The sequence below is a fragment of the Silurus meridionalis genome, chromosome 18 (genome assembly GCF_014805685.1).
Source record: "Silurus meridionalis isolate SWU-2019-XX chromosome 18, ASM1480568v1, whole genome shotgun sequence".
Taxonomy (NCBI): Eukaryota; Metazoa; Chordata; class Actinopteri; order Siluriformes; family Siluridae; genus Silurus; species Silurus meridionalis.
This window is the reverse complement of record NC_060901.1, coordinates 14,987,720-15,010,543: the sequence shown is the minus strand read 5'-3', so window position 1 is coordinate 15,010,543 and position 22,824 is coordinate 14,987,720. Positions and strand designations below refer to the sequence as shown.

At 38.7% G+C, this 22,824-nt stretch overlaps 1 protein-coding gene across 1 annotated transcript; it reads right to left on the bottom strand.

Moving 5' to 3' along the window:
• Positions 1 to 388: 388 nt before the first annotated feature.
• Positions 389 to 22,824, bottom strand: acot18 (acyl-CoA thioesterase 18). The gene is made up of 11 exons (XM_046873526.1): positions 22,667 to 22,824; positions 22,356 to 22,564; positions 16,425 to 16,524; positions 15,019 to 15,209; positions 12,552 to 12,709; positions 11,660 to 11,779; positions 8,874 to 8,956; positions 5,365 to 5,455; positions 4,964 to 5,044; positions 1,937 to 2,075; positions 389 to 707 (listed from the first exon to the last, which is right to left on the bottom strand). The coding sequence occupies exons 1-11, from the start codon at positions 22,681 to 22,683 to the stop codon at positions 586 to 588; spliced, it is 1,311 nt and encodes a 436-aa protein (XP_046729482.1). The 5' UTR covers positions 22,684 to 22,824; the 3' UTR covers positions 389 to 585.

Genomic DNA, 22,824 nt, shown 5'->3' with positions numbered 1-22,824 from the left:
ATTATATTCATATACTACATAAGAAAACATGTCTAAATAGATTAATCTTGCTTTAGAATAATTTGCATTGTATACAATATATTTCAAGTTGTTTTTTGATCATTTAATGAGTTGATCACATAAACAGCGTATTATTGTTCTATTTTGTGCTTTTTTTGACCATTGCAACATAAAATGTAATACTGTTAACCCACAGCTCTGAAAGTGAATGAAATGGATGAACAGAAATATATTTTCCCAGTTGGATCTAAAACAAAGATTCCATTCGTATTCTTTTGAAAACTGGATGGAAAACATGAGTTGCATTTAAACTTGAACCTCGTCTTTTCAGCGTACCTGCTCGTACATGTCAAGATAATTACTGATCAATTCACTCAGAACTGCTCCATTACCTGCATTTCTTCTTTTTATTACTTCCTTTATATTCGATTCAAACATTTCAAAACGTTCTTTTTACAGCGTTGTCTGTATGAAATGCAATCTTTTATTTTTTTTATCTTTTAAATTGTTTATGCAATCTTCCGTAGTGCCCTCCCTAGTGTCTCTAAAATAACATTACACAATGCAAAACAATCTGTCTCATCGCTACAGTCGGGCCTGTGGAGCTGCACAGCGCAGGTGTTGGTGTAAAAAGTCCAACATTTTCTCCCATGAGTCTTCTTGTGCATATGCATGTTGTTTGGTCTGCCCACCCCAAAGCATGATCACTGTGAAATTACAAACACAAACACACACGATACACTGAGTATATACTGTATATTAGAGGTCGACCGATTTTTACGCATGGATTTTACGCATATAGATAACCGATTAATAAACAGTTTTTCAAATGGATACTGGAGAAAAAACACAAACATGTACACAATCATATGTGTGTATATATATATATATATATATATATATATATATATATATATATATATATATATATATATATATATAGCACTTAACCATAAAAATGTGAAATAAATAAATGTGAAATAAATAAATGGAATAAATATGAATATATAAATTAATATATTCGTGCTGTCTCACATGATTCGCCTCTAGAGGTCGCTCTGATAATGACAGAGGACCTTCTCAGCTGCTCCAGCAATGGCCGCAAGCCGGAAAAACAGTATGGATTTTTGCAGACGGTTCCAGCAATTAACTTTCGGTGCCGATTAAATGGCAAAACTGATTAATCTATAGACCTCTAATGCATACCGTATTTTCCAGGCTATAAGCCGCTACTTTTTTCCCTCTTTTGAACCCCGCAGCTTAAACAACAAAGCGGCTAATTTATGGATTTTTCCTGGGTTTTTCCCGGTTTCACAAACTTCAAGCCAAAAAAACAGAACCCCATAACATTAGACTAATGACATTGCTGAACGGGTTCAGGTGAACCAATGAAACTCTTTATATTAAATCAGATGCGCTCCCACTGAATCGGGCCGCACCACATCATAAATATGGATGATGTTCCTCTGACGTTTGACCTGCCGCTCACTCGGACTGTCTACAGGAAATGCTAATCATTCGTCACGCTGAAAACAACCGGGCATGAAAAAACACACTTCACCTGTGTTCTGAGCTGCACGGCATCGGGAGAAAAGATTCACCGATGGTGATTTTTAAACGCACGAGGATGCCAAAAGAAAAACTCTCGAGAGGAAAGGAAGGAGAAAGACAGTGAACAATGACTTTCTTGGTAGGCTACTGTTTAGATACAAGCCGTGTTACAGACACTGTCTTTCGTTAAAGCCTGTGTAAAGTTCATTAGTTTCAGTGTAGACACCTGCGGCTTATAGACAGATGCAGCGTATTTATATTCAAAATACAAATCTTTGTAAAATTCAGTGGGTGCGGCTTATATATGGGTGCGCTTAATAGTCCAGAAATTACGGTATGTCATTATCAGCTGGTGGTATGAAAGCAGATGTCTTCACATGAATACCTTTGTGCTTGCCATAAACCATGAAGTTAGTGGCTCTGTGGTGTGGCGTGTAGGGTGGCTCAATCAAGTGACCTGCACCAGGATAGACGAGGACCTTGAGCAAATGACGATTCCCTGCCACTTCGGTCATTCTCTCAATCTGAAGTAAAAAAAATAAAATAAATGCAGGGCAAATAGGAAACATATCACTGATTGCATAAGGCAGTTATGTTGAAGTGTAACACACCATTTTTGGTAAATGTACTTTATAGGCAGCCCTAGATACTATCTACAGTGCAATCTATACATCCCTGTTAGCATTACACAAAAGGCATATGGTAAGAAATCAGTTTTTTCGTAGAATAAAAATTATGTGACTGCTGAATCTACAAATGGTCCATAAATGGTTTACAAACAATGGACAGGATCTCACTGTCAAAGGTTTATCAATCAGGAGAGTATAAAAGAATAATAATAAAAAAAAAAAAAACGATGTACTTCAACTTTTTTTTTATGTTCAACAGACCAAACTTCAAAGAACATCAACACAGCATTCAATAATCATCTTTGCTATTACACATTCAGCCAGTAATCACCATCAGTGGATAATAAAAACACATGGAAATTAAACAGTCGTTAATCAGTCCTACTTATTCAAACCATTTTTCCATGTTGCCAGAAATTATGTTTTCTTCATTACTCCCTTTACTATGCAGTCTCCCCAACATGCTCTCGTACGAAGCAATTTCAATCATCCCATCAATCCAATCTTTCAAGTCTGGGGTTTTGGGGCATTTCCAATTGCGTAAAATTATGCTGGCAGCTGTAATACTTAATTAGAGTAAATACATTTTTTGCTATGTTGGGTACCACTGATTTTTCTCCCGGAATGCATAGTCATGGTTCCACAGGTATGTTAGATCCCATCCACTCTTGGGAATATTCCTTAGTTCACCCATTTTGGTGTAAAATTCTGGGAGTAATGCAAATCATATCCTCCTCTTCCTTACATTTCCAGCATAGATTATTTCCAGCTATACTAACAATATGGCATTCCTCCAAAACTGGCCAGAGGACAATATGAAACTTTTTCAGGAGGCCAGCAAGGAGAAAACTATAACAGAGCTGCAGGAATATCTGACAAATGCTGCTCGCTCCCGGTCTCTTGTATTTTTCTAATGTCTGTGTGATTGTATGGGCACAAGATGGAAGCCACTTCTCATACATAAAAAATAATAATAATAATAATTCCAAACCAACCCATCATGTGCTACAAAAATAATAAAAAAAATGTAATAAAAATATATACCAAACCAACCTAATATGTGATGATTTGATGAGAGCAACACAAACAGGCCATAATTTGAATAGAGGCAGTAGCTCAGTGTTGAAGGCTCTGTTACTAATCGTAAGGTCGAAGGATTCAAGCCCTGGTACCGCCAAGCTGCCACTCCACGGGCAATGTATCATTGCTGACCCTACGCTCAGATATCACCTTCCTGATTTCACTGTTCTGTGAAGTACATCTGCCAAGTATAAAGTACATTTCCCTTCAGATTTGTTTGCCACAAATCTTTCTTCTTCTAGCAAAAAAAAATAAACACAAATATATATAAGTCAGCAAAGAAATGATTTCCAAAGAAGATCAACATTTCCTCAAGACCTTTTCAAATCAAAAACTGGATCTGGAGTATTTCCTACATTATCTTTGTAAAGTGATCAATTAAAATGTAATAAATTGGTAGACTCTTTCACAAAGCATCAATTACAACCTGTGCAACCAGGACATTTTTTCTTCTTCTTTTTTTTCATTTTATATTCACTATACTGTTGCAATAGTTTGGTGCACATTCAAAAAATATGTTGTTATGCTCATGTTATGTCACATTATCATGTGGAATACCGAGCTGTTTTTCTCCAGAGTGTATTACTGTTGCTATTTTCTTGATTCTCGACATCTCTGTTTTCGGGTCTGGTTTTGCCCCTTGGATCCTTTTGGCACATCGCCTGACCCCTGCCTGATTTCCAACTCTTTTTTTTTTTTTATCTCGATGTGGATTGTTTTACTTGCTGATATTTAACGGCTCTTATCTGTGCTCGCAGCTCTGTGAGAGATGACATTACACAGCAGGGCTTCACCTATCCCTTCCCATTAAAATAGTCCTGATCTTGTTAGTATCGTATAATACTAGACCACTCAAAGGTTTGTAGAGTGATAGTATTGTTAGAACGAGTGAACCAGGATACGAAATTATGTTTGAAAAATAAATAATAAAACTAATTAAAACATTTTTGCCATCAAGAAGTGTGTACTCTCTCAAAGTATACATTGTAAATACCCCCTTTTACCCTTTATTCTTTTAAACCTGTTGATAAAACAGGAAAAGAAGAATTTTTCTTGGCATATATTTGAATATTCAATTTCCCTGGGGCTTGACAGAAACCCAAGGAAGGAACATAGGAGTTATAAATTCTGAAGAATTCTGTAATACAGGGTGGTGCAGGAAATTTCGGAACTAGAAGTTGATGACCCTGGGATGGCAATTGTTTGAAACCAGTGTTAGTTGCCAATAGTTATGATAGAGCAGTAGTGTGGTGCACAAAGAGCGTTCGCTGTGAAAGTCGTTTTTGAATTCATTACCATTGATGAATGACTGTGTCCCGTCTGCTCATCCGATTACAACGTGCGTAATTCCGGAAAAAATAGATTCAGCCTTGAAACAAAGTCCCCCAAATTTCACACCCATGCTGTAATGCATGACACAGTCAGGACATCCTAACTGGCTGAAATTCCCTTTTGTGCAGCACACAGCCACTGTCAACATTCTTATAAAAGGTTTTACAGCGAACGATTGTTGCGCACCACTCCAATGCTCCATTATAATAAATAGTAAGGGGTTCTAAACGAGCTTGCACTGGTCTGAACAATTGCCGACACCACAGGGTTGCCAACTCCTAGTTCCAAAACTCCTTGTTTCCCTGCGCCACCCTCTATATACAGAGATGCAGTGACATCATGGATGGTAAATATCTGTGTAAGCTTCTTACATCTTCTGCTGACTCCAGTGTGGCCCAGTTCTGATCATCATCACCAACAACCAAAAGCAGAGGACATCTTATCCGGCCAACCTGCATATTTTACAGTACATCGTTATGAGCAGCCACAAAACGTGTACGCATACAAGTCCGCAATCACACTCACACAAGGTGTGTAAGATGGTTACACTCTAAAAACAGTACGATCAGGGGTCCCCAACCACCGGACCAGTACCGAGGTATGGATCATTTGTCAGAAAGAATATAAAAGATTTATTTTATTTCTATTTTATTGATATTTGGAGTCTGCAGGATGTTTTATTTTGAAAAAATAGACAGAATAATGGTTCTATCATATATAATATAATAAGCACAATATAGCCACACACACAACATAGAAGAAGTTTACTTACATCTACTTTCTTGGTTAGATCTTTTGGGATGGGCAAGATGATGTCTCTCCAGATGACCTGATTGTCCTCTACTCGCATTTTATATAACATCCTAAAAGATAATCATAATCACACAACAATTTGTTAAATTTAACATATTTAAATGTATAATTATCACAAATTACAAGAAACAGCCACACACCAGGAACTATAAATGCTAAACAGAAGGTCTATGTTTAGCCATATTTCTATTCACTACAAGGTTAAAAAAGATTTTTGACATTCGACAGATTTTTTTTATTAGAAAAATTAGAAAGAATAGAAAATAGAAAGAATTTATTTATTATTTTTTTCTTTAAAATGATTTCTGATCGTATTTAGTCTCACTCCTGTTTTGCTTGTAGAAGTTTCATTATATTACCAGTGTTGCCTTCTTTGTTCACTATTGCAATACTGCATAGATTTCGCCTGGCAATGGTGTCGTATAGCTTTGGAACGCGAGCCCACACTTTTGAACGTTTCAACCTTGCCGCCATGACTAATTGTTTACACACAAACACACCGCATCCGTGCATGAATATCATGTATGTTGATCAAACGTCAGCCACGTGATGACATCATTCAGGTACGGAAAATGACAAGCATCAGCTTCTTATTCACCATTAAATTATACAGAGATAAAACTACCGTAATTTCCGAACTATAAAGCGCACCCATATATAAGCCACACCCACTGAATTTGACAAAGATTTTTATTTTTAACATAAATAAGCCACACCTGTCTATAAGCCACATATACCGTGAGGAAAATAAGTATTTGAACACCCTGCTATTTTGCAAGTTCTTCCACTTAGAAATCATGGAGGGGTCTGAAATTGTCATCGTAGGTGCATGTCCACTGTGAGAGACATAATCTAAAAAAAAAAATCCAGAAATCACAATAAATGATTTTTTAACTATTTATTTGTATGATACAGCTGCAAATAAGTATTTGAACACCTGTCTATCAGCTAGAATTCTGACCCTCAAAGACCTGTTAGTCTGCCTTTAAAATGTCCACCTCCACTACATTTATTATCCTAAATGAGATGCACCTGTTTGAGGTCGTTAGCTGCATAAAGACACCTGTCCACCCCATACAATCAGTAAGAATCCAAATACTAACATGGCCAAGACCAAAGAGCTGTCCAAAGACACTAGAGACAAAAACCATACATTGTGATTTCTGGATTTTTTATTTTTTAGATTATGTCTCTCACAGTGGACATGCACCTACGATGACAATTTCAGACCCCTGCATGATTTCTAAGTGGGAGAACATGCAAAATAGCAGGGTGTTCAAATACTTATTTTCCTAACTGTATAAGTCTACACTGAAACTAATTAACTTTACACAGGCTTTAACAAAAGACATGTTGCGCTTTTATTAGGAGCATAGCAGTATTTTGGGAATACAGCATGCCACTGCATTCTTCCACTATTACTGCGTGTGTGGAGACCGAGGAATATGTCCTTTTTATTTTCTGATGCTCATTTCTAAGTTTCTTTGACTAACCCGTAACGCTGTTGCCAAGAAAAATAAAAAAGCACAAGTTTTGGAAACCTGTCTGTGCTTATATGATTTCTGTTGCAACTGGAGTTAGCAAGCTCTCCCATGACCCTGATTTAACGCGTTACAACGGCTTGTATCTAAACAGTAGCCTACCAATTAAGTCATTGTTCACTGTCTTCCTCCTTCCTTTCACAACTACAATGGTAACCTTGACCTACGAGTGCATTAATGCGCATTAATGTTACGAGTTTTCTGAGGTACGAGCGGTCACTTGGTCGATTTTTTTTGTTTTGTTACGCAAGCAAAAAATTTAGGGTTTTTTTTAGTTGAGTTATTTTCTCCAAGGAAAATACACTGAAAAAAACCTTATATCTTTACATACTCTTTCTATTATGTTTTTATACAAGATTTGTTATTTACTAATGCATTTTCCAACTTAATAACATGAAACATAAAAATGGGGTGTCATTTTGAGGGTTGGAACGGATTAATGCCATTTTAAATATTTTCAATATGGAAAACTGATTTCATGTGCGAGCAAATTGAGATACGAGCTCGTCCATGGAACGAATTAAACTCGTAGGACAAGGTACCACTGTATTTCTCTGGGGAGTTTATCTTTTGTCATCGTCGTGCGCCACCGGTGGAAGTTTTTCTCCCGAAGCCGTGCAGCTCAGAACACAGGTGAGGTGCGTTTTTTCGTTTCCGTTCGCAAATTTCATTGGTCTAATGTTATGTTGCTCAGTTGTTTGGCTTGAAGTTTAAGCCACGGGGTTCAAAAAAGTAGCGGCTTAAAGTCCGAAAAATACGGTACACAAGTATCGATAACGGTATTGACCCAATAAAGTACCGGTTCCAAAAAAATACCAGTTCTTGGTACCCATCCCTAATTATCACGGGTTAAACTGTTGTCTAAGATATCAATAAATGCTCCAGACTATTTGCATTTTATTCTGATGTACTGCTGCACGACCAACTGTGGGTAGGGCTGGGCGATATGGCCTAAAAAAAAAAACTCAGATTTTTTCACAAAAAATCCGATTTGCGATTTAAATCTATTTTTTTCCCCCTGCTTAAAATCAACCTGCATATGACAAAGAAAATGTTCAAAAAAAAGTTGTAACTTTATTAAATGGGTTAAAGTGCAATCAGAAACAACAAGCCATTGTAAATTGTGAAAACAGAACGTAACATAACATAAAATGAGCAAACCTACAAAGAAAAATGTTTTATGAGTGTTTAAATGTGGTTGAAATGATTGAAAATTCACCTGAGGTTTGGAGTGATTTTGCCTTTACTTTTCTTAAAAACTCCACAGTAAAATGAGTTGAAATTTGAAATAAGAATATAATAGACAGGGAGATTATAAATAAGAATTATTTGAAAGATTGAGCAAACCTCAAAAAAATGTTTTATGAGTGTTTGATTGTGGTGATTCAAAAGCTCTGATTGTTCTGTTTCTTAACGGAAACGCCGTTCTGAAGCGTCTTTACAGGTATTTTGACCGCTCCCACCACCATACCGTAAGTGTACAATTAGACGCGCAACACTAAACAAAGTGCGGCTGCGTAACCGTGTATTTTCAGGACGCGGCTGCTTAAGCACAGTCTTGTGCTGCCGCTGTCTTGTTCACTTCGTAGGGCACTACATCTCTCCCATACGACAGCATGCCTCTGTTTGAGGTGCTGCAGTAAATTGATGCTACTGCTACCTTTGCTTGCTCACTGCCATGTTGTTTGTGTGTCTCTATAGCAAACGCGCGGGGGGGAGTTCGTTCGAAACTATGGGAGCCCAGATGGGAGCGTCGGCGGACATTAAAGAGAAAACCGATTTTTATTAAAACATATCGATGTAAACTACACATTCGAGTTAATCGATAAAATCGATTACTGTGGGCAATAATTGTAAACAAATTAAATAAAAAAAAATGCTTTGAAATGATGGAGCAGCCCAGCAGACATATTGCCAGTGCACGTACCTGTTCAAGTCTTTATAGACTTCAGACAATGTATTGCGTACAGGAGTGACGTGACTGCCGCTGATGCAGATACAACACTGGGGCTACAACAAGATCAAGAGAGAGTGTCATAATTCGTCTTTGTGACATAATACAGAGCGTGGGAATGTTTTGTTCAATGTGATGTAATACTTCCCTGGTGCAATAGTCCTACTATCTGTCCTACATGAAAACATGGTGCCTTCGCTGGCAGACCTCGCATTTGTTAAGTGAGCAAAGGTATTGGAAAATGTACACATATTTTTCTCCAAACTTAACAGTCTAGAGCAGGAGTCACCAACAAGGACCACATGAGTCGCCCGCAGGCCTTTTCTAAAAATTACTTTACCATAGCGCCACTTACCAGTTTTTTTTTTTGCTATTTTTTTTTTAATTCGTCACGGATAGACCAAGAGCCGGAAACCAGAGTATGGTTAAACACCTTGTTTATATTTAGTCTGAACATATAACAAGGCAGAGGCTTGAGAATAAGTACGAAATGGAGAGCGGGTATAATCTATAATGCGGGTAGAATCTGTAATGCAGGTAGTCCAGGGATGATCGCCAATGTAAACCGTTAAAGGCAAACCTATCTTGAGCGCTTCCTCTGAAGCGGAGCCAGGAGCATAGAAGGACCGTGAATACTAATGGTGGGAAGTCCGGTAGATCTATCATGGCAACAAGTACCATAAGCAGAATCGGGACCTTATAAAGGGGAAAGGTAATGGGGAACAGGTGTAGGTGATTTAGAGCAGGGAGAGGCTGAGTGAGAGTTAGAGTCTTGGAGGAAGGCATGGCTGGTGGTTCCCTGACAAAATCACACTTGCATTGGTGTGAATTTAAAAATGACAATATTAAAATACAGATGACTAGATATACAGTGCCCTCCACAATTATTGGCACCCCTGTTTAAGATGTGGTCGTGGACTTCTAAAAATTCTCCTTTTTTTTTAAAACAACATAGAACCCAAATGCAAAAAAAGAGAAAAATCCAACCTTTTATTTAAGTACATTACTTTGGTGGTAAAAAAATCACACATTTAGAAAAAAAAAAACTTGAAATCATGTGTGCCACAATTATTGGCACCCCTGATGTTAATACTTTGTACAACCTCCTTTTGCCAACAAGACAGCACTTAATCTCCTCCTATAACATTTCACAAGATTGGAGAACACAGAGAGAATGATTTTTGACCATTCTTCTTTGCACAATCTTTCTAGATCATCCAGTGTCCTGGGTCCTCTCTTATGCACTCTTCTCTTTAGCTCGCCCCACAGGTTTTCGATTGGGTTGAGGTCCTGGGGACTGAGATGGCCATGGGAGGACCTTGAGTTTGTGACTGCTGAACCACTTTTGTGTAGATTTTGCCACGTTTTGGATCATTATCCTGCTGAAAGACCCAATGACGACCCATCTTCAGCTTTCTGGCAGAGGCCATCAGGTTTTTATTTAAAATATCCTGGTACTTCAAAGCGTTCATAATGCCATGCACCCTAACAAGGTTCCCAGGGCCTTTGAAGAGAAACAGGCCCACAGCATCACAGATCCTCCACCATACTTCACAGTGGGCATGAGGTGCTTTTCGGCATACTCATCTTTTGTTTTACGCCAGACCCACTTAGAGTGTTTGTTGCCAAAAAGCTCAATCTTAGTCTCATCTGACCAAAGCACACGATCCCAGTTGAAGTCCCAGTACCGCTTAGCAAACTCCAGGCGTTACGTTTGTGAGTGTTAGTGAGAAAAGGCTTTTCCTTGCATGCCTCCCAAACAGCTTGTTGGCATGTAGAGAGCGTCTGATGGTTGTTTTGGAGACTCTGTGACCCCAAGATGCCACTCTTTGATGCAATTCTGTGACGGTGAGCTTGGGAGATTTTTTTACTTCTCTTACCATCCTCCTCACTGTGCGTTGTGGCAAGATAAACTTGGGACCTCTTCCAGCCTTGTTTGTCACTGTTCCAGTTGTTTTAAACTTCTTAATGATTCCTCTGACTGTAGATACCGGCAAGTTAAGGCGGGTGGCTATTTTCTTGTAGCCATTGCCTGACTTATGAAGGTCGACACACATCTGCCTTACTTGAATGGTGTGTTCTCTTGTCTTTGCCATGTTGACAAATGGGTAAGAGAATTAGGCCTCTGTGTCACGTCATATTTATACCCCAGGGACACAGGAAATCATGAATTACTAATTAAAAGTCCCTAGATACCCTGACCAACCTTAGCAACTACAGAAAAATATATTTAAAAAAAAAAAAATTACATTTTTCAGAGGAATTGTTAGGGGTGCCAATAATTGTGGGACACATGATTTCAAGTTTTTTTTTTTTTTCTAAATGTATGATTTTTTTTTACCACCAAAGTTATGTACTTAAATGAAAGGTTGGATTTTTCTCTTTTTTTGCATTTGGGTTCTATGTTGTTTTAAAAAAAAGGAGAATTTTAAGAAGTCCACGACCACATCTTAAACAGGGGTGCCAATAATTGTGGAGGGCACTGTAGATGAATATTATAAATGATTAATAACAACATATAATTAAAGGTAAATTAAGCAAATTAGTTATTTCAGAAGTGTGTATCAAACTGGTAGCCCTTCACAATAATCAGTACCCAAGAAATAGCTCTAGTTTTAAAAAGGTTGGTGACCCCTGGTGTAGAGTTAATAATAAAAAATAAAGTCAATAAAAAGTTTGATTGCATATTCCTTTGAAAATGAGAAACCTCTCTCTAATATTCTTTTTATTTGTTTATTGTACATATAATGCTAACTCACCTTAATTAAAGAGGAGTAGGCAGCCATAGACAGAGCAACAGAAGCACCGAACGAGAGGCCTACCAGAGCCAATCTGTCCCTTTGGACCATGGGATGCTCCTGCATGATCTGATATGCTTCCTGCAAAAAAAAATAAAAAATCCAACATGAGCTTTACAAATAATTTGCAACTGCAGAAAAAACATCCATGTATTCCATGTTTATTTTTTCATGGGTTTTTATTCAGGCTAAACTAAAAAAAAAAAAAAAAAAAAATTAATTAAAAAATCTCATTTATAAATATTCTATTCACAATAAAACAAAAAAAACCATACCAAATGTTTAAACAGAGAATATAAACCATTTTAATGAAAGAAATAAGGTCATTTTGGATTTGATGGCTGCAACACGTCTCAAAAATAATTGCGACACTGTGTAGCATCATGTCTTCTGTCCGTATACATCTGGGAACTGAGGAGCAGCTGATGAAGTTTTGGAAGAAAAATGTTGTCCCATATGTCTGATTCAGGATTCTTGCTGTTAAACAGTTCTATAAAATATGGATATATGAGATTTGCATTCTTTTTTATTTTTTTTGGTGAAAATGTGCTTGTACATCAGTCGAGTAACAACATCCTCTGTACATCCTCACAATAAGCAAAAGGTCATTGGCCTGGACTCTGTATTATTTTTAACTCATTCATCCACTCTGATTATGCATATGGAGCATTTTGAGGAAGAGTACTTGTCTAATGGTTAATATTTAAATTCGTACAAAACACTGCATTTAATTTCCTAGAAATAGAACAATTAATAGAAAATCTGTCTTCAACCCATTACTGTAGAAGATTTGGCTTACTTCCTGTATACACATGCCGTTTATTAGAACATAAAAAACTTTGTGTTGAATTACCTCAAAGTAGGTGGTATTAATGTCTTTCTTTTCGTCTATAGACAGATACTCCAAAGCAAAAGCAACAAAGCCATGTGATGCAAACAGGGCAGCTCGATACTCCACCAGGCCTCCACCTCCTCCCCACATGTCCAACACACCAGGAAAAGGGCCAAGAGCTGGATGGACAGAAAGAACACTATTACTATTAGTTGTTGTGATAATATTGAATCACCATCTATCTGTATTGCATTTTCTTTTCCTTTCCAAAGCTAATCATGAAGATTACACAAGGAATTGTCACGGAAGCTTCAGGGTCTAAGTTTATGCGAAGTTTTGCATGTTGTCCTGCATTTGCATGACATTCATTCTGCATTTTCAGTTACATTTACTCACTTGGCTGATTCTTCTATCCAAATTCGACAAATACAGTGGAGTGAAAGTGTTTGCCACCTAAACCTAATAATTGGTTGGGCCACCCTTAGCAGCAACAACTGCAATCAAGTGTTTGCGATAACTTGCAATAAAACTGTGGTCCACTCATCTATGCAGAATTGTTGCAATTCAGCCACATTGGAGGGTTTAACATAAACAGCCTTTTTGAGGTCATGCCACAGCATCATAATAGGATTCAGGTCAGGACTTTGACTAGGCCACTCCAAAGTCTTCATTTTGTTTCTTTTCAGCCATTCAGAGGTGGACTTGGTTTTGGAGCATTGTCCCCCTGCAGAACTCAAGTTCACTTCAGCTTGAGGTCACAAACAGATGGCCGGATATTCTCCTTCAGGATTTTTTAGTAAACAGCAGAATTCATGCTTCCATTTATCACAGCAAGTCTTCCAGGTATTGAAGCAGCAAAACAGCCCCAGACCATCACACTACAACCACACTCTACTGTTGGTATGATGTAATTTTTCATAAATGCGTTGTTACTTTTATGCCAGATGTAATGGGACACACACCTTCCAAAAACCTTTGTCTCGTCAGTCCAAAAAGTATTTCCCCAAAAGTCTTGGTGAGCATCAAGATGTTTTCTGGCAATACTGAGACGAACCTTTATGTTCTTTTTGCTCATGAGCGGTTCTCTGTTGGAACTCTGACATGCAGACCATTTTTGCCCCGTCTCTGTCTTATGGTGGAGTCATGAACACAAGTAAGGCCTGCAGTTCGTTGGATGTTGTGGGGTCTTTTGTGATCTCTTGGATGAGTCATCCCTGTGCTCTCGGGGTAATTTTGGTCGGTCGGCCACCCCTGGGAAGGTTCTCCACTGTTCCATGCTTTTGCTATTTGTAAATGATGGCTCTCACTGTGGTTTGCTGGAGTCCCAAAGCTTTAGAAATGGCTTATAACCTTTTTCAGACTGATAAATCTCAATTACTTTCTTTCTCATTTGTTTCTAAATTTCTTTGGATCTCAGCATGATGTCTAGCTTTTGGTCTACTTAACTTTGTCAGGCAGGTCCTATTTAAGAGATTACTGCCACAACAGGTGTGGCAGTAATCAGGCCTGGGTGTGGCTAGAGAAATAAAAACACTTTTTTTCAGTTTTGGATTTTGTTTTCCCTCAATAATAGAAACCTTTATTTAAAAACTGCATGTTGTGTTCACTTGTGTTGTATTTTATTAATATTTAAATTACCGTATTTTCCGGACTATAAGCCGTTACTTTTTTCCCACGCTTTGAACCCCGCGGCTTAAACACCGAAGCGGCTAATTCATGGATTTTTTTTGGGTTTCACAAACTTTAAGCCAAAAAACTGAACCCCATAACATTAGACCAATGAAATTGCTGAACGGGTTCAGGTAAACCCATGAAACTCTTTATATTAAATCAGATGCGCTCTCACTGAATCGGCCCGCACCACATCATAAATATGGAGGATGTTCCTCTGATGTTTGACCTGCCGCTCACTCGGACTGTCTACAGGAAATGCTAATTATTCGTCACGCTGAAAACAACCGGGCATGATAAAAACACACTTCACCTGTGTTCTGAGCTGCACGGCATCAGAAGAAAAAAATTCACCGATGGTGATTTTTAAACGCACGACGATGCCAAAAGATAAACTCCAGAGAGAAATTGTTGTGAAAGGAAGGAGGAAGACAGTGAACAATGACTTTCTTGAAGGGATACTGTTTAGATACAAGCCGTGTTACAGGCACTGGCTTTTGTTAAAGCCTGTGTAAAGTTCATTAGTTTCAGTGTTGAAACCTGCGGCTTTTAGACAGGCTTATTTATGTTCAAAATTAAAATCTTTGCAAAATTTAGTGGGTGCATCTTATACTTGGGTGCGCTTAATAGTCTGGAAATTACGATAGTTTGAATAGGAAATCAGGAATCGGGCAAACACTTTTTCACACCACTGTATTTGACACATTACGTGATACAACTACAGAAGTATCAATTGCATTAACTAATGCTGAGATTTGAACTCACAAACTCATGTCTAAACAGGAGTGTTTGTGTGTGTGCATGCGTGTGTGTCTACCCGGAGGGATGAACAAAGTTCCTTTTACTCCTTTCTCACGTACATTGACCCTCTGCACACCTGGAGCCATGTACCATCTTTCTATGACAGTGGTCACTAATGGTGTGAGCTGCTTAAAATCTTGAGTCATGTGTCCATCATACACAGAAATGTGGAATATCATTGGTGAGAGGACATCGCTCTTTCGTAACCTAAATAACACAGATTGAGATTGATCAGACAAGTACACAGGCTTCACATGCACTGCATGAGTTTAGGCCAAACCTAAATAACTCAAAAACATGCAGGTCAAGGATGTAAATGATGTTAACATGAATCTCATGACAAATGTAACTTTTTTTTTTTTAATAAAGTAAAACAAATATGGTTTACAAACAATTCATAAAAAGCAGGGCCAGTTAAAATGAAACACCCATCAGAAAACAATTAGACCAGTACTTGGCTTTGAAGGTGATGAAGCCCCTAGCTCCACAAAGTTTGAAAATACCAAACAAACTGACAAGTATGTAAATCTGTTCTCCACAGATATGTCTTCATATTTGATTTAACATTGTCATAAAAATGGCTAAAACAATGTCACAATACAAGTCCCAATTCCAAAAAAGTTGGGACACTTGGAATGTAAATAAAAGCAGAATGCAATGATTTTAAAATCCCATAAACCCGTATTTTATTCAAAATAGAATATAGAAAATATATGAACGGTTTAAATTATAGGAACCATTTTAAAGAAAGAATGTTCATTTTTAATTTGACAGCTGCCGCACATGTCAAAAAAGTTTGGGCAACAAAAGTATGGAAAAATTAAGTATTCTTCTTCTACTTCTTCTTGCTACTAATTAATTGACAACAGGTCAGTAAGATCATTGGGTATAAATAGTCTATCTTAGAGAGGCAGAGTCTCTCAGAAGTAAAGAAAAAAATAGGCTTTATACTTGAGTATAAGTAGTAGTATACTTGAGGGGGTTGGGGCATGGCTGGTATACTGTATCTATTACTATAGCACGACTTCATAGAACAAGAGTCCGGGTGCTGAACTGGCCTGCCTAAAGTGTAGACATTTTACCATTTGAATACATTTGCTGCATCATGAAACCAAAAAAAAATACAACAAAGGACACCAGAACTGTTGAGAAGATAGAATCCTGTATAAGATACATGTGGAGCAACATTCATCTCCCAAAACATCAGCAACTAGTCTTCTCATTTCCCAGATGTATAAAGACAGTAGACATGTGGTAACATGCTACACAGTGGTTAACATGGCCCTGTCCTAAATTTGTTTACTGCCTGTTGCAGCCATTAAATTTAAAATGACACGCCCCCCCAAAATTAATCTGATATTTGCATTTTAAATCACTTCATGCATAATATCTGATCGTGCCTGAGCCTGTAAAGTGACGTACCTCAGTCCTGTTCTGCTGCCTGGTACCGGCCGCAGACTCCACATCAGTGCCATAGACTCCACGCCCGTGTACGTGCCTCCCACACTGGAGTCCTTCGCCACTGTGTGCACACATGTTCACATACAGTACAACAATCTTTACAGCAGGGGTGTCAAACTCAATTGCTCAGGGGGTCAAAACTCAAAGCACACTTTAGGTCCCGGGCCAAACAGGATAAACATTTATTGAACACACTAAAATTAAATGGTTTTTTTTAACATAAATATAAATAAAAACAGACAGGAATATTATTCCAGACTAAATCAACTTAAACATTAAACAGATTCTTCTTTAACTCTTCTCCTTTCTGGATCTTCTGCTCTGCATTCAGGTTTTTCATCTTATTCTGATTTGTGTCGTAGTTCCGTCTTAGATTACATTTCTTAATTACAGCCACATTCGCTGCACAAATAAGACACACGTGTTTACCAGCAATGCAGTGTAATGCAGCGCTTCAGCCGAGTAATCTGTAGTTTGTGTTATCAGCTCTACATATCGCCGGGCCATTAATAACAATAATGATAGATCTATATAAAATCAACTCGCGAGCCAGATATTATTGTACATTGGGCCAGATGTCAAATCCTTCAGTTTGACATGTGCTTTACAGGCTGACTGCAATATATTGCTGAACTGACATGAAATTCGAATGACTGATAAAAATGAAGCTTCTTCATGGAACAATTAAATCCTATCTCAAGTGACCCGATATCACGTTAATCATCATTCTGTCCACCACTGCAGTGTTCCAGCACTCTGAAATCACAGCTGTATATTAAGAGTACTTGATCCCACTCTTCATTATGATAGCCAATGCTGCACTTTTACCAAGAACACACAGTATCTCATATATTACCCCCTTATCTGTATTTGTGTGTATTTAGCCTGTAATGACACTCGTGTAGTTTGAAGTTTGACTTGAACTTAAACACTCCTTGTGTTAAAATGCACTTTCCTCTTCTTTCTGTATGGTACACTTGTTTCTAGCTTTTTATAATATTATTGTCGGATCCAAGAGTGGCTTTATACTGATTGCATTCTGCTCTGCTTTTAAACTGCATGTTATGGTAATACCTATATAAGCAGTGTATGAACAGAGCACATTCAAATGTGAAGATGATTGGCCCCAGGTATACATCTGCAACCTTAAGAGCTCTGTTCTAAACAGATTAGTTACAGTGGGAGACAGGGTAGTGGAATAATCAAAGCATATCTGTCTCTACCAGTAACATCATAAAACAAAATGGCCATTATCCACCACTGTCTCCTAATAAACAATCACCCAGCACTGTCTCCCAATGACCAATCACTCATCTTCACTGTTTCTCAATCACATACCACTGTCTCCCAATTACCATTATCCACCACTGTCTTTTAATGACCGATCATCACCAATGTCTCCAATTGACCAATCACTCAGCACTGTCTCCTAATGAACATTCATCCACCAAGGTCTCCTAATAACCAATCACTCAGCACTGTCTCCCAATCACAGACAACTGTCTCCTAATTACCATTCATTCACCAATGTCTTCTAATCACTAATCACTCAGTGCTGTCTCCTAATGACCAATCACTCATCACCACTGTTTCCCAAACACTCTCCACTGTCTCCTAAAAACCAATTACCCATCACCCCTTTTTTCCATCAATCATTTAACACTATATCCAAATGACCAATCACCCATCACTGTCTTCCAATTATCATTCATCCAGCACTGTCCCCTGAAGACCAATCACTCAGCACTGTCTCTTAATGACCGATCTTTCATCAGCACCAACTCCCAATAACCAATCACGCATTGCCACTGATTTGCTATTGGATATTTGTTCTGGATATGCCGTAGCTAATTCGATTAAAAAACTCTTATACAGGCCAGCAGAATTCGTTTGTATTGGGTCAGGGTGAGTAAAGTGTTTGTGTGTGTTCTCACATTTCTTACTTGGCGGGGTCATGTGACAGGGAGCACACCAACAACATGGGGCCCAAAGACATTGTGGTGCCAAAAATGCCCATTTATCCATTTAAACATGCTCAGGGGACACCCCTGATGTGCCTTGTGCTTTTTTTTTTTTTACTTGGCCCTCCATGTCATAAAAATCTGTGTTTTTTTTCACCCATATATTTACACATTTCTACAGACACCAAGAGCTCGGTTTAGAGAAGCTTCACAGGAGGCTAAAAGCTCAGAAGACTGCTAGTAGAAATAGCGTTTAATCGCACATTTAACTAGATTCTGTTGCTAGAGAATATGTTTGCAACAATTATTAATTTATAAACGCATTGTGATGATACTGCGCATGCCTGGTCTTTAAGCATTTTCGGTAGCACCATTTTTAAAACTGTGGGCTGTCAAAACAACTGACTAACACATACTTTTTAGCTAAAACAGAAGAGTTAATAAGCTAAAAATAATTGATGATAACATAGAATTACAGGAGCCCTTAAATCAAATATTGAGGTGACATTTTACTCAGAACATTAAATGCTTACTGGACGTACTGCATCCAGGTGTGTATTATTATCTGGTTAAGATGGAGCACAGTAAAGCCCTCCTGCAGTCTGGATGACTACAGTTACTTCCTAATTGAAAAAGTTAGAAACATTTAGATACTATGGGGATGATACTGATCTTGTGTTTTAGTAAGGGTTGGAGCAAGTTAACAGTAACCAGAGATTTGTGTTCCATCATAACGTATTTCATACATTTTGAAACGTTTGTGGGTAGTTGTGGGTTTAAATGCCCCATCTGATCCCTGTTTGTGGTCATGAATAAACATGAAGCTGCATGCAATGCAGGATATCGTGTCTTATCTAATTTATATAAAATTCTAATGAATCCTGTGTTGCTGGTTTTAGGTAACAGTAGAGATCCCCAAGTTGTTAGTCAGAATCCAGCCTTCACTGCTGTAAACCAAGAGTCACGTTGTTTTGTATTTCAGCAAGTTAGTTCCTGGTCTGAGAGAGCATGAACAACATGGTCCTAGTTTTTATTTAGAATTTTTTATCACAATAATTAATAACTCAATATCACTGTGTATAATTCCCACCGATGTGCTTTCAATGTGCGCGTTAGCTAACCGGAAATGGCCGAGGACCAAAGACGTCACTTCGTGACATTAACGAATGGCCGTTAAAATAGTCTTTTAAAACTTAAGAGTTTTTGTCTAAAACATTAGACAACAAGAAAATGTACAATTAATACAGTGTGACAAGCTCTTGCTATAAACCTTCATAGACATTATCAAAGTTTGAAGTTGTGGACATCATGTGGACTTTGCAACGAGAGGAGCGAAGAATCTTGTTTACACAGTGCATATCGTGCAGAGCCCCGCCCCCATCTCGGCTACTCAGACCACATCTGTGTTATGCTAATTCCAGCATACAGACCACTCATCAGACGCTCTAAACCGGTTCTGGAACAGGTGAAAACCTGCCCGTGGATGACCGCAAAAGTGCGTGCGCTGCTAAAACAAAGAGACTCTGCCTTCAGAGCAGGGGACAAGACGGCCTTAAGAACAGCAAGGGCCAAACTGTCCCGAGCCATCAGAGAGGTGAAGCACACACACGCCAAGAGAATCCACGAACACTTCCAGGACATGCGGCAGGGCATCCAGGCGATCACGAACTACAAGACAACATCACCTGCTTGTGAACTTAACTCCTCCCTCCCAAATGTGCTGAATGACTTTTAAGCCCAGTTTGAGGTACAGAACAAACGAGAAGTTGAGGAAGACTACCCCTCCTTCCAGTGACCAGGTGCTCTGTCTAACCACAGCTGAAGTGAGGAAAACTCTATGGAGAGTCAACCCACGCAAGTCTGCTGGAATAGACAACAGTCCTGGCAGAGTGCTCAGGGAATGTGCAGAACAGCTAGCGGATGTCTTTAACGACATCTTCAACATCTCCCTGAGCAGCAACGTTGTTCCTCAAGACGACGACCATCGTCCCTGTGCCGAAGAAGTCTACTGTCTCCTGGATTCTGGACTTCCTGACTGGGAGACCTCAGTCAGTCTGGATCGGGAACAGCATCTCCAGCACAACCACACTGAGCATTAGGGCCCTTCATGGCTGTGTGCTCATCCAACTGCTGTTCACTCTGCTGACTTACGACTGTGTAGCAATGCACAGCTCGAAACACATCGTCAAGTTCGCCGATGACACGACAGTGGTGGGTCTAATCAGCAAGAACGACAAGTCAGCATACAGAGAGGAGGTGCACCAGTTAACCTATTCTGACATGATGGTTGTTTTAGACAGGTATCTAAGATGACATTTATTGCAGTCCCCCACATTATTGGGAGACATGAGATTTTTAGAAAAGCCCATGACATGCACTTGGCTTTATTATTTGCTGTTTTAGAAATGTTTTTGCATGAGATTACTTTGCATATTTCCACATTCATGATTATTTTTAGCCTATAATTCATTTTTTGTTTTGTTCTGTATTTAAGGTGACAAAGAAGCGGGCTTCACCTGTGGTCATAGAGCCTGAGAATTCAAATCACTATTCAAATAGACACGAATGTACTGCACAGGTATTGTTGTATCTTTTAAATATATTTACTTTGATCATTACTCTCAGCTTGTAGTGTGTTTCATTTGTTATTTGCTTTGTTACTCAGGTTATTACTGTCAGAGTGGTTTCCATTGTGGATTATTCAAACTCTGGTGAATCCAGTATAGTCTAAAAGAGCAAGCTCTGACTCCACACCATGATGAAGTATATGAATTGTAATATGCTCTGGAGGTGAATTTTTACACCAGTGATGCTCTTAAGTTTTGTCAAAATGAACTGTGTTAATGGTGTTTCTTTTTTGTATTTGTAATGTTTTGTACTTTGTTTTGTTGTGAAACTGTGTGCACATTGTCTGAAGGTGAATAATTTGGAACCGCCCTTTTCTAAATATAAATACATGCTTTTTGTGGACAAAACATGTGAAGAGATTATTTAATGCCTAATTAAAGACTATATTGCCTAATGTTTTTGGACACCCCTACAAATAATTAAATTTTGTTCCAAAGCATTAAGACTGCTTCTACAAACATTTATGAAAGAATGGGGTCGCTCTCAGGAGCTCAGTACTCTGACGGGATGCTGAAAGTGTATTCATGATTTTCTCACTACTAAATATTCTACGGTCAACTGTTAGTGGTATTATAATAATGTGGAAGCAACTCGGCCACAAAGTGGTTGGCCAGGGTAAATCAAAGGGTGGGGGCAGTGCATGTTGAGGCACACTGTGTGGAGAAGTCACCAACTTTCTGCAGAGTCAATGACTGAAGTCCAAACTTCATGTGGCCTTTAGATTAGCTCAAGAACAGTGTGTAGAGAGAACAATGGAAATGTCTGATTCAGTCTTGGAATTGTTAAAGTTCAAAAATATAGAAACCATTAATTTCTCCAGATAAAAACTTTTGTCCTTGTTAAGCTATAAAAAACTAGAAATATGTGTGTGTGTGAAAGTGGACCTTACAAGGATACCACGCTAGAAACCGAGCCGCACAAGGGCCAAAATGTATTTATTAAATTAAAGTGATATTTGTGATTATAGATTACATTTGGTCATGTCTGATTTTTTTTCCCAGAGTTATAGAACCTTTATAAAGGTGGACCCTTGTACCTGAAACAGTACAAAAACAAGGTGGACCTCACAAGTGTGGAAATGTGAGAAAGTGTGTGTGTGTGTGTGTACTTGATGCCCTTTGACTAAAGCAATAACTAACAACTGCACTTAATGCCCGATATATGTGTGTGTGTGTGTGTGTGTGTGTGTGTGTCACGCTTCATGATGCTCATACAGATTTGTCACAAAAATCTGATTTTTGTGTGTGTGTGTGTGTGTGTGTGTTGAGTTGAGTTGAGTTGTGTTGTGTTGTGTTGTTTGTACCAGTCACAGTGCCCTGTTCGTCGCCCACATAGTGTCCAAAAGCTTCCCAGTAGTCCCTGTCTTCTGAATAATGGAGACAGTGAATGGTCACCTGCTGGTTCGGGTTTAAATTTGTCACAAAAACTCGGAGCTTTTCGTCCACCAGTCCCCGAGTGGGCTCCACTGAGAGCAGGGGGCATGGACAGCTCAGCAGCCGCCGGCTCGAAGCCCTGACAGGAGCAAAACACACCACATTTACATCGAATTTTCCCGCAAATATATACAATTTCTCTCTCACTTTGCTTTCTCTAATGCAAAATAGGTGAATTTACCTGTTCGCGGACAACATAGGGTACAGAGCAGGGTTTTCTTTCAGACTGAGCCAGCTGTGCTAGCACTCGAAGGTACAATGTCCGCGGTAGCTAGTAAGAGTCGACTCTCTGTGAGGCACTCAAAAGAGTCGACTCTCTGTGTTCGAATGTGCTGGGAC

Coding starts and splice junctions, on each gene's coding strand:
- acot18 (XM_046873526.1), bottom strand. Junction 12,710..15,018: donor AACTTTGTTCATCCCTCCGG/GTAGACACACAC, acceptor CTGTCCATCCAG/CTCTTGGCCCTTTTCCTGGT. Junction 5,045..5,364: donor ATCTAACCAAGAAAGTAGAT/GTAAGTAAACTT, acceptor TAAAATATGCAG/GTTGGCCGGATAAGATGTCC.